This window comes from Mustela nivalis (genome assembly GCF_964662115.1).
Source record: "Mustela nivalis genome assembly, chromosome: 4".
NCBI classification, from domain to species: domain Eukaryota; kingdom Metazoa; phylum Chordata; class Mammalia; order Carnivora; family Mustelidae; genus Mustela; species Mustela nivalis.
Window position 1 is genome coordinate 161,860,009 of NC_139023.1, and position 11,514 is coordinate 161,871,522.

An 11,514-nucleotide genomic window follows, 5' to 3' on the forward strand; every position below is an offset into this window, starting at 1 on the left:
TTACTTATTTTAGGGAGAGAGAGGGCCAGTAGGCGGAGGGGTACAGGAAGAGGGACAAGCTCCCTGCTGAGTGTGGAGCCTGATGACCATGACCCTGGGGCTCCATCCAAAGACCCCGAGATCATGACCTGAGCCGAAATCAAGAGTCGGACCCTTAACTGACTGAGCCACTCAGGTGCTCCCAGTCTACTCATTGTTGAATTACCCAGTCTCCCCAGTCTCCATTTTTGATTTGGGGACTTAGTCTGGTTGATTTCTAAGCTCTCTTCCCACTGGGTCATGCTGAGCATCCTGCTGGAGTATGAGGGTCTTTTGCTATTGGTTTTACTGTTGAATTTGGTTCTGGGTCTCTCTTTGGCTCTAGGTCAGTCATTCCTTGTTTGCCGAGTCCTCCACCAGCTTCTGTACCTGAGTTGTTGCTGGCTGAAAAACTGGAAAATTAGCTTTTTAGAAGTTTTCTTACTCATTGAAAATGCAGGAAGCTTGTGCATGAAACCCACTCATCAAACACACACACACACACACACACACACACACACACACACACACAGCAAGAAACCACAGGGCCTATCGGTTTGTCGTCATCAAGCAGACGAGAACAGCGCAGAAAACTCTAGGCAGAGAGGAAATGAACTTAAGAGAAGGGGGAACACACGGCAGGGAGGGGAAAAAGAGGGCGGGAGTGGAGGGAGCGAGCTGAAGGGCTGGGGTGCCGGCATGGTGGGAGGATGGAAGAAGTAGCCGTGAAACAGGGCTTCCTGTACCTTCTACAGCAGCAGACTTTCGGAAAGGTAAGAGCAAGACGACACTGGGACAGGGCGGAGGAGTTGGGGGGCTGCTAGCAATTCCTGGGGAGAAGGAGGAGCCCCCGAACATTTCTAAACCCTCATGGGAAGGTAGGCACGGTGCCACCCACCATGTTAGACCCAGAGCTCGAGCTTAGGGGGAGTCTCTCCTTAGCAGTCGCTTGCTTCCCCAGCCAGGTCCCAAACTGTGCTGGTTGCCGAAGGTTGTGGTGTTCGCCAGCGGGGAGGGGGGTAAAGGAGGACTCTGACTCCATTTCTTGCCTCTTTGGTTCTGTAGTAACTTCTCACAGGGATGCTTGGGAAGGGAAGGGAAGGAAAGCAGCCGTGGAGGGGATAATTCGGGGTTAGAGTGGAGGTTCCTTCTCCCTTTCCTGCTCCAGTGGGGTGAGTTTGGCTGGTGGTAAGCTTGAGCTGGGGTCTCTGTGGCCAGCCTCCTTTTCCTTCTTTGGCCTCCTTAAATGAGGAAGTCCTCCTTCCCTCAGCTGATTCACACCAGGACTTCTCTGTCTCTCTCTCATGACCCAACCTGTCAAGGGATGAAGCAGGAAGGTTCAAGAGGGTGGACTGAAGTTCCTGGCCTGGGGCCTTCTACAGGTCCTCGCATAGAGCAAGAACCATGGTCTCTGGTCAGGGCCCTCCTGCTGCCCTCTTGTCCCTCCTCTGGACTTCAAGGACTCATAGGATTTTTGCCCTTCAACTTGGATCTTGGCTGGGCCCGCTTCCAGGGGCTCACTACTGTGTCTTTCTGCCTTTGGCATTCCACCGGCTGTCACTGCCTCTTCCTTTGTTGTGGGGGGCAGATCTCCAAAGATTTCTCCTTGCTATGGTTCCTGTTAATTCTCTCTGAGCCCTTAGGTTACCTGTGATCTTTGCCCCTCTCCCTGTCCCTGAATGCTGCCCCATGACCTCTCTCATGCCTCCTCCTTTCCCCTTTGGTCACCATCTCTCCGTTTCTGGATGGCTCCCTCTCGGTACCCCACCTGCCATGCACCTGGATTCAGAAATGGCGCCGGTTTGGGGCTGTGCTTTATGGAGAGTCGGACTGCGCCCTGGCCCGGCTGGAGCTCCAGGAGGGCCCAGAGAAGCCACGCCGGGGAGAGGCTGCCAGGAGGGTGATCCGCCTCAGTGACTGCCTACGTGTGGCTGAGGCCAGCGGGGAGGCCAGCAGCCCCCGGGACACCAGCGCCTTCTTCCTGGAGACCAAGGAGCGCCAGTACCAGCTGGCAGCCCCCGCCTCAGAGCGCAGTGACTGGATCCAGGCCATCTGCCTCTTGGCCTTCCCTGTGAGCCATCCATGGGTGCAGAAAGTGCAAGGGGGCATGGCATGTGTGTTAGGGGGCTCCCTTGGTACCTGCTGTGGGCAGATGTTAGAAGAGCCAAGGTCAGGATGCTGGGGGCGGTTCCTCGTGGGGGTGGGGGACCCCAGTCCAGAATGCGGAAAGGGTCAGCAGGCAGAGTGTGCTCTGGAGGAAGGCCTGGGCTGGAGGTGGGGCTGGGCATGGGTGCCAGCAGTGAGAGCCTGGCGTCTTCCTCAGGGCCAGAGGAAGGAGCTGCTGGGGCCCACGGGGAAGGGCAGCCGGCCCCGCATGGAGGAGAATGAACTGTACAGCAGCACGACCGCAGGTGAGGGCCTGTCTCCTCTCCAGCCTCCCCAGGGCTATGGTGGGGTGGGGCTGTGGCAGCTACATCTGAGTCTTCCTGCTCTGTGGTTGTCCCCAGCCCCGGCCAGCCCTGGCCAGCCCCCTTATCAGCCTCTCTGCATCGCTTCCGGGAGAGGCCCCGGGGTGGGGGAGCCTGGCGCGCCCTGAGCTCACTCCCTCTTGCCCGGGGCCCTGCTGCCGGGTGCTGCTCTTGGACTCTGTCTTCCACTGTCTGGGAAGAGAATGGTTTTGTTTCTGTGGATTTAAGGTGTCCTGTGGCAAGGGAGCTTTCTGCTGATAAGGCAGTCCCATTTTGTGATGTCTAGCCCACTGGGTTGGGTGTGTCAGGGGGAGCAGATGGACACAGGGTGACATTAGAGCCACACCTTCTAGAGGGCGCTGGTTGGCATCAGCAATGGGCAGGCCAAGAGCTGGGAGGGTAGAGTTGGCTGCACCTGCAGCTGGTCCAGGAGGACTTGGGGAGGTGGCTGGGTCAGGCAGGAGATTAGAGGGAGAAGGAGAGGCTGTGGCTCTGGCAACAGGGGCAGGAAGGATGTGGGCATGAGGTCGGGGTGCATGTGGCTAGGGCCTGATGCCGACTAGGGTAGGGGGTGGAGGTATCTGACATTTTGGGGAGTATGACCTGTCCTAGGGCAGCTTAGCCTTCAAGATGTGGGGTGTGGGGTCATGGGCACATGGCTAACGCTTTTTCTGGAGACTTCTGGCACACTCATTCAAAGCAGGGCAGAGCTGAGGCAGGTCAGCTCTTTCCCATTAACCATCTTCTTCCCTCTCCTCCCCAGTAGCCCCCCGCAAGGAGTTTGTTGTGACCATGAGACCCACAGAAGCCAGTGAGAGGTGCCGGCTCAGAGGATCCTACACCCTCCGGGCTGGGGAGACAGCCCTGGAGCTGTGGGGTGGCCATGAGCTGGGCAGCAAGCTGTATGAGTGGCCCTACAGGTTTCTGAGGCGCTTTGGGCGGGACAAGGTGAGCAGGAGCTGCCACAGGGCAGGTTGAAAGAAAAGAGTTGTGAGAGAAGAGATTGATCATCAGGGAGAGCGCAGAGGGGCCCATCAAGGAGAATGGGAAGAGGAAGGAAAGACAGAGAGAAAAGCCAGCAGAAGAAAAACAGCAGGGGTTGGGGGGAGTGCAGGGTGGGAGAGAGGAGGGGTGTGGAAGGACTGGGCATCAGGAAGAGGTAGCAGTCAGAGGGGTCAAGGGTGGCTACCATTATTAAGGTTGAATGTATATGCCAAGCTCTGTACTTGGATGGACGGGGAGAAAAAGGAAGGGTAAGAGTGAGGGCTTTGCTTTTTTTTTTTTTTTTAAGATTTTATTTATTTATTTGACACAGAGAGAGACAGAGAGAGGAAACACAAGCAAAGGGAGTGGGAGAGGGAGAAGCAGGCTTCCCACAGAGAAGGGAGCCTGATGCGGAGTTCAATCCCAGGACCCTGGGACCATGACCTGAATGACCTGAGCTGAAGGCTTAATGATTGAGCCACTCAGGCCCCTGAGGGCTTTGCTAATTAAGGAGAAAACCCTGAGGGAGGAGAACCAGCTTGGGGAGAAGCTCCCCCAGTTGCTGTGGAGGGAAGCTGGAGGTGATGGATTTGTGCCTGGGAGCTGGGTCCAGGGGAAGCGACCCCACCCTGTGGCCTGGCTAATAATCTTCCTTTTTCCTCCACCCAGGTAACCTTTTCCTTCGAGGCAGGCCGGCGCTGCATCTCTGGAGAGGGCAACTTTGAGTTCGAAACCCGGCAAGGCAACGAGATCTTCTCGGCCCTGGAGGAAGCCATTTCTGCCCAGAAGAACAGCGCACATCCTGGGCCGCAATCCCAGCCAGCCACAGTCCCTGCGGTGCTGCCCCGGCCAGAAAGCCCCTACTCCCGGCCCCACGACTCCCTGCCACCTCCCTCGCCCTCCACTCCAGTGCCCTCTGCCCGGCCGCGGGGCCCAGAGGGGGAATATGCCGTGCCCTTTGATGCAGTGGCCCGTAACCTTGGGAAGAGCTTGAGGGGCGTCCTGGCGGTCCCTCCCCACGCCCCTGCGGACCCCCTGTATGACAGCATTGAGGAGCACCTCCCCCCACGACCCGACCACATATATGATGAGCCCGAGGGAGTGGCTGCCCTGTCCCTGTATGACAGCCCACAGGAGCCCCAGGGAGAGGCCTGGAGGAGGCAGGCCACAGCTGACAGGGACCGCGGCCTCCAGAGAGGGCAGGACCTCTCTGCCGCTGGCTGGCCACAGGGAACTGAGTATGACAACGTCATACTTAAGAAAGGCCCAAAGTGATGGGGGATTAGGCACGGACTATCAAATACGGGTGCTGAAGCCTGTGGGTGCTAAAGACTACCCGTCCCCACTGGGGGTGGGGTCAAAGGCCGGTGAGAAGGAGGGGGAGGAGGCTGGTGGCAGGCCTCCCTTCTAGTTTCTGCTGGTTACTCCTCCTGGTCGCTGCATTCCAGGAACTTCCTTCTGTTCCTTCCGGAACCCTGGGCTTGGGCTGCCTTGGTCTGGTCTGAGGAATTGTCCCTCCCAGGGCCTGCTGCATGAGTCACCATCCCAGTTCAGGAAGAATGCCTAAAAGGGACGCACCCTCCGCCTACCCCTTTCCACTTCCTCTTCTTTCTTTCCCTGGCCTAAAGGAACCTTGGGCATTTAGGCCAGAGGACAAAAGGATGTCAGCAAATTGCCCTGGTTCCTTGGCTTGTACAAGCCTCCTGCCTGCTGGGGATAGCCCTGGCTCCAGGCACTCTGGAGGATGGCTTGTAGCTTTCTGTAGGTTTTGGACTTCTCTGTGGCATTAAACATTTCTGGAATATTTTTGTGTGGCATCAGTGCTGAGGGGTGGGGATGAGACAGCCACAGCCCTCCTGGGGAAGGCCACCATTGTTACCTCCTGTCCCAGCGGCAAAATCTTCTCTGAGCCTAGACTGGGTCCCAAGCATTTGTCCGCAGAGTAGCAGGTCTGTGAAAGTCAGGGCACCTTGGAAAAGCATCTCTAACCCTTTGCTAGCTTGGGGTCAATGACAGGAAAATAGTGGGGAAGCAGGGCATATATTCGAAGAGCTGTCTTGGGGGATGGGACAGAGTTGGCACTTCCTGAGGCCCTTATGCACTAGAAGTGGGACTATGGAGCTGTGTGGTCCTGATGGGTCCCTTGCCTTCCTAAGACTTGCCTTCTTTGTCTACCATGTAGGTTCTGAGAACCCTTCCTGCTTTGTCATTCTCTATAGACTCCCCATGTTCTGCTTCCCTACAGGTCAGCCGCTAGGCCCCGCACCCTCCCCTCTTATCAAAGCCTGCTTTAGGTCAATGTCAATGCTATACCATGCCATGTCAGTACACTTCTGCTACCAGCCAATTCGGCCAATATTATGGAGCATTTTCAGGCTCTAGAGTGCCCTGGCCTCAAGATGCCGACAGCCCAGGGGGGGACGGGACAAGGACACAGGTGCCCAATACAAGAGGGGGTCATTAGTGCCACAAGGTGGGAGTCAGGATCCTGGGGCCAGAGGAGACAGCTGTTCACCAAAAGACCTATGCAGAAAGACTTCACCAGGAAGGTGGATCTCCTAGGGTGGGAAGGAATTTGATGAAGATTAAAGGAATGTGTGAAGAGAGTATTGTGTGCCGAAAAGTGAGCATGAGTGGAGGTATGGATGTGCTCCAGAAAGAGTTCTACTTTCAGAGTGGGGGGAACATGCAGCCATCTAGTTGGGAAGGCAGGTTCCAAACATGTTGTGGAAGGAGGGATTAAAGGGGAAGGAGGAATGATGAGGCTTTTGAGTAGAGAGTCCCAGAAGGCCTGCCCATTAGGGCAATAACCCCACCAGCCCCATGGAAACTGGGAATGGGGTTAGGAATGGTTTGAGGCTGCAATGGAAGGAGAAATTAAGAAAATAATGGACTCCAAAGATGTTGAGATAGGGCCTGCAGATCTTGGAGTCATATTGGGTATGGAACACCGAGAAATGGAATTTCTGGAAAGATCCAGGTTTGGGGAAGAAGGTGAGCTTGGTTTTTGACATGTAGAAGTTAAGATGGCTTTATTGTATCCAGCTAGAAGAGTCCTGAATACAGCCGGAAAGGGGTTCTAGAGCTCAGGAGGGAAATGAGACAGAGCCTCTCCCGTGTGTTGTGATGGACATTTTATTCTCAAACCATGTCTTTGCCCCTTGTTACAGGAAGTTGAGGCAGGTGGGTGAGCAGGCTAGAGACAGAACCCCTGCCCCTTTTGTCTGTGCCAAGGGCTGTCCCTGTTGCCACCGTCCAGTTCCAGCCTCAGAATACACTGGGGGCAGGGAGGCCAAGGCCTCTATGGGCTTCAGTTATTCCCCTCCCCAGCCCGTGCTGGAGTTGAGGACTCCTCAGCAAGAATGCCCCATTTCGGATTTTCTCGAGCACTTGAGGTGGCCGTTCCAGCTGGTCCCGGCAGGTGGCAGTGTTCGCCTGTGGAAAAGGCCACTGGGGGCTCAGCTGCTGCCAGGTGGGGGCTTGGTCCTGAAGGAGGGAACTTACGCCTTTGCCAAAAGAATGGAGGCTAACCTGAAGACTTGGCATGTCCGAGCTTGCCTCTTCCGATGCTCAAATCCCACCCGGAGCCCTGCGGACCCTGCCTCCCAGTAGTGTGGGACCCTAAGCTGAAAACTGCCCCCTTCTCCCCGCTTTCCCCTCTGCAGAGATCCAGGGACTTCTGAGTTCTTCTGTTCTTTGCTCTAAAGGGAAGTGGTAGATGGGGCCCTAGGGAAAGGTGGTGTGCTGGCGGAGGGCAGGGGAAGTGGAGCATTTGGGGAAGTTGGGAGGGGTAATGAAAGTCCTTGGGGCAGCTGCTAAGGACAATGATGGTGCCATCAGTGTCCCTCTCAGAAGACATGACCAGGTGGGTGGGTCATCCTACAGAGAACGCCTGTGCCAGCCACAACCGCGGTGTTGCCTAGGACGAGTGCCCGTTAGTCCATGCCACATCCCGGCCCCACCAAGAGCTGGGTAGCTGCAGGAGCAACATGGACCCATCCCCTGTCCTCATGGAGCCCACATGCAGAGGGGCTATGCAGGAGACATTGACTGAATGGATTAGTGACTGGGTGAACCTTAGGGATCCATCTTAAACAGAAACACAGGGGGAAAGCCTCCCTTGAAGTGTTTCTGTGCCAGCCCTGATGAAGTCCCAGAACCTAAGTCAGGTTCGGTGGGGTGAGGAGGTTCGGAGCCGACGACTAAAGAAAGAATTCTTAAGACGTCATTGGTGCAAAATGGTGGTTTATTAAAGCACGGGGACAGGACCCGTGGGCAGGAAGAGCTGCTGCCCCGGGTTGTGAAGGTGGGCATGTTATATACCCCACAGTTGGGGGGAGGTGGTGAAGGAACGGGAGATTTCAACAGAGCTTTCACATGTTAGGGAGGGTCTACAAGGTGCCGGGGGGGGGGGGCAGTCCTTGCCCTTATGGCTTGATCAATGTTGTCTTTAGGTCAGGCACTAACATCAAGATAATTGGGAGATTCTTGGTGGGGCATTATGATCCTGCTATCATTTACATTCCCTTCTACTCCAGTCTCCTCCAGTTTATGGTGGGAGGGGGACATTAGGGCTTCAGGAACCAAGAGTTATTTGCCTCTGGAAGTTTGTGCTATTGATAAGGTAACCTCCCTGTTTAGGTCTCTAGGACATCTTGTAGAGCAAGTGAGATTCCTGTTCTGCAGGATTGCGATCGCTGCAAGTTAACTATTTATCGTTTTATGGCGATCAGGGGTGCCTGAGGAACGCTACACATATGGAGGGGAGCGGGTGAAGAAGGGGTGCAAGGTGCCAGCTTTTGCTTTGTCCTCAGCCAGCCTCCTGCTCCCTCATCAGCCCTGCTGTCAGAGGCAAATTTATAGGGAAGGAAACAGACTGGTCTGGAGGGGACAGGGCAACGTAAGACGAAGTGGCAGTGCTACTGGAAAGCTCCTTGGGGCTCCAGGTCTGCTACCTGGCAGCTGTTGATACCACGAGATGCTCTGTTGTGACTGGGACCCTTAGAAACTTTTATTGGCTAATCATTATGCAGAGGTGACATCAGGGCAGGGAAGAATGGTACCACGAGCGGTGCCCAGCATAGAGATGTGTACACAGAGTCACCTAAGAGCACGGGTGTGCCCACAAACACACTCTATCATTCTTCCTGTTTCTCTTCTCACTCTTGCCCTCCTTTGGATTTTCTTTTTTCAAGAGCATGAGTGGGGTGTGTGTGTGTGTGTGTGTGTGTGTGTGTGTGTGTGTTTTGGCCTGTGGTCTACCCTGTAAGTCGACTCTGGGCTCCCAGTGGGGGCATCCAGGGCTCGCTGGTGAGTTCCCAACTCAGGATACACTGAGGTCCAGATTGCCTGGGCCTCTCTGCTCACTTAGACTCCTTCCTAATGGCTGTACTCAAGCTGTTGCTGCCACCACCTTTCAGCCATGATGCTAACCAGCCTCCTGCCTCCTGCCTCCTAGGCACTGATTCAATTAGCCAAGGTGCCCACCTCCTGCAAGGGCCATTTATAAAATCAGCTGGGGCAGCTGGAGACCTCAGGGAGGGCGGGGCTGGGAAGCAAGCAGGGAGGTCAGTGAGTGACAGAGGGAGGTAGCGGGATGGGAGGGGGTTCTGGGCAGCAGCATCTGATCTGATTAGGCATCAGTCTGGCTTCCCCTGGAAAATAGCCGCACGTCACTGCCCTGCTCCCATCCTCAGCTCCCGGGCCAGTCCAATGCTGACCGGCCAGCAAGGAGCAGGCCCCATCCATCTTTTGGCCCTGGCCAGGCTTGCCCCTCTCTTCCTGACCTCTTTCTCATGTTACAGTCCTCTTTTTGACACCAGCTCCTGGATGTCTAGGCCAGAGGTAGCTGGTGAGTTCAGGAAGGGCTGTGGGTTCCAGGTTCCAGGGGATCTGGTGTGGCACAGGAGTCCCAGAGCTGGGATTAAGTAATTCTAAGCCCTGCACCCTGGCAGCCTTCTGCTTTCAGACGGAGCAGGGGAGGGGGAGGGTGGCATGAAGGTGTGCCTGAAGAGACTACAGTAGTTGGGATGACAATACTGTTCTTGAGTCTGTACAGCCTTTCCGTATTTATAAGCGGCTTCAAGGGTGTTTGAGGCAGTCGATGAGGCACACAAACTGTGGCCTGATGACCTGAGTTCCAGTTCTGCTTCTGCTACTTGCTCTCTGCGTGTCTTTGCGTACCTGCTCCAAGTATCTGTGTGCATATCTGTAAAATGGGGATACTAATGATATGTGTCTCAGAGGTTTGCTGTGAAGACTAAGGGAGGGAATAACCACGGGGCACTAGAGCAGTGCCGGGCCCATCCAGAACTGCTGTCTTACCCACAGTCTCGCTGTCCTTCCAACCAAGCTGAGGCAGACAGGGTGAGATGTCCCCATTTCATGAGCAAAGGAACAGAAGCAGAGAGAAGCAGAGCCCCCTACCTTTGGGAGCTGAACTTGGGCTTTGTGGAAGCGGGAAGACTTTGAGAGGAAAGAATATAGTCAAGGAGAGGGGAGGAGAGCCACATCAAAGCCTTTTGGAGCTGGCTATATAGCTTCTCCTGAGGGGACTCTGCCCAGCTGGGCAGAGTAGCACTGTCTGGCCCTTTTATGCCCAGAAATGGGAGAGCTTAGAAGTAGGCTGTTTCATGGACTAGAAGGCCCCGGGCTTGAGGCAGAGCCAGAGAGCAGAAGCCACAGGGGAGGTCTCCCCCTGTCATCCGAGCCTCTGCACCCACTCATGGCCTGGCAGCTGGGACCCCAGGGCAGGCACAGGCTCCTTGCTGGGAAGGGTCACCCAGCAGTCTGGTCCGGCTGGTGAGCGGTGCCCACTGGTAGGATCAAAACACAGCGGTGGAGCCCCTGCCCTGCAGCCAGCCGAGGGTTGGTAGGAAGAGGAGGCTGAGGAGAAGGGGGTTGAAGGGACGCAGAGACCTCTGCGGGAACTGGCTACCTCTCCCTCTGGATTGCAGACAGAGTCCAGTGGGGGAAACTCCTGGGGTCCCCCGATGTGTCATGGTCATGTGGAACCGCGACATGTGTCATGTGGAACCGCGAGCTCCCCATCCAGAAGCATTCCCCCAATCAACCCCAGGAATCCCAGGCCCCGCCTTTCGGGTCGTCCTCCCTCTCCCAGCAGAGGCCTCTTTAAAAATGCAAAGTGAGAGGGCCCCTGGGTGGCTCAGTGGGTTAAGCCGCTGCCTTCAGCTCAGGTCATGATCTCAGGGTCCTGGGATTGAGTCCCGCATCCGGGCTCTCTGCTCAGCAGGGAGCCTGCTTCCTCCTCTCTCTCTCTCTGCCTGCCTCTCTGCCTACTTGTGATCTCTCTCTGTCAAATAAATAAATAAAATCTTAAAAAAAAAATACAAAAAGTGAGGATGGGCGAGAGGCGGGGTCCCGACTGCTGACTGCGGGAAGGGAGGCGGGAGGGGGGAAGGGCCCCGACTGCGGTTTAGAGGGACGGGCTGGTGGGGGCTGTCCCCCACCACCCTTGCAGCCCTGAAACCCCGCAGCCAGGCGCAAGGGTGCAGAAGGTACACACAACACTGGGCTCTGCCTAGGATGCGGGCTGGCGGTCTTCACCTGTTGGAGCCCACCTGTCTTACTGTGCCCATCTGGGCGGCTCAGCCCTACTCCTCCACAGCAGAGCCCTCAGGGTGCCCCGGGAGCTGGGAAACCCCTCTCCTGTGACCTTTCAGGGAGCAGAACATTGGAGCCAGAAGGCGCCTCTTGGCTACCATCTTGCCTGAGTGCTTATCTTCCACTTAAGGAAACTGAGGCCAGGGTAATTTTGAATCCCTTTCAGATGTACTTACATTTTATTAGAGATTGTTTACAGTTGTGCTTAATGCAAAGGAACACAAGGCTGATGGCGAGTCCTGTGATGCCCACAGGGAGACATTTTCAGTCTTTTAGGTGCCCAGGGGAGGGACCAAGGGGCGGGGATTCCTGAATGCTTTACTCTAGGATCTCTGAGCAAAGCTGTCTTCACTCCCCCAATGTCACCCCTGCAAGTCCCTGAGTAAATGCCCAGGGGTATGAGCCAGAGGCCCAGGTTAAT

General features: G+C 55.8%; 1 protein-coding gene across 5 annotated transcripts; it reads left to right on the forward strand.

Moving 5' to 3' along the window:
• The first annotated feature begins 582 nt into the window (after positions 1 to 582).
• DOK2 (docking protein 2) lies at positions 583 to 5,274 on the forward strand. 5 transcript variants are annotated; one of them, XM_082729316.1, is made up of 5 exons: positions 583 to 791; positions 1,808 to 2,089; positions 2,342 to 2,429; positions 3,253 to 3,434; positions 4,140 to 5,274. In XM_082729316.1, the coding sequence occupies exons 1-5, from the start codon at positions 729 to 731 to the stop codon at positions 4,743 to 4,745; spliced, it is 1,221 nt and encodes a 406-aa protein (XP_082585442.1). In that variant the 5' UTR covers positions 583 to 728; the 3' UTR covers positions 4,746 to 5,274. The 5 variants fall into 5 exon arrangements, with proteins under 5 accessions (XP_082585442.1, XP_082585441.1, XP_082585443.1 ...); XM_082729315.1 differs by having other exon boundaries at positions 600 to 791; positions 3,250 to 3,434; XM_082729317.1 differs by lacking the exon at positions 1,808 to 2,089 and having other exon boundaries at positions 642 to 791; positions 3,250 to 3,434.
• The last annotated feature ends 6,240 nt before the right edge of the window (positions 5,275 to 11,514 follow it).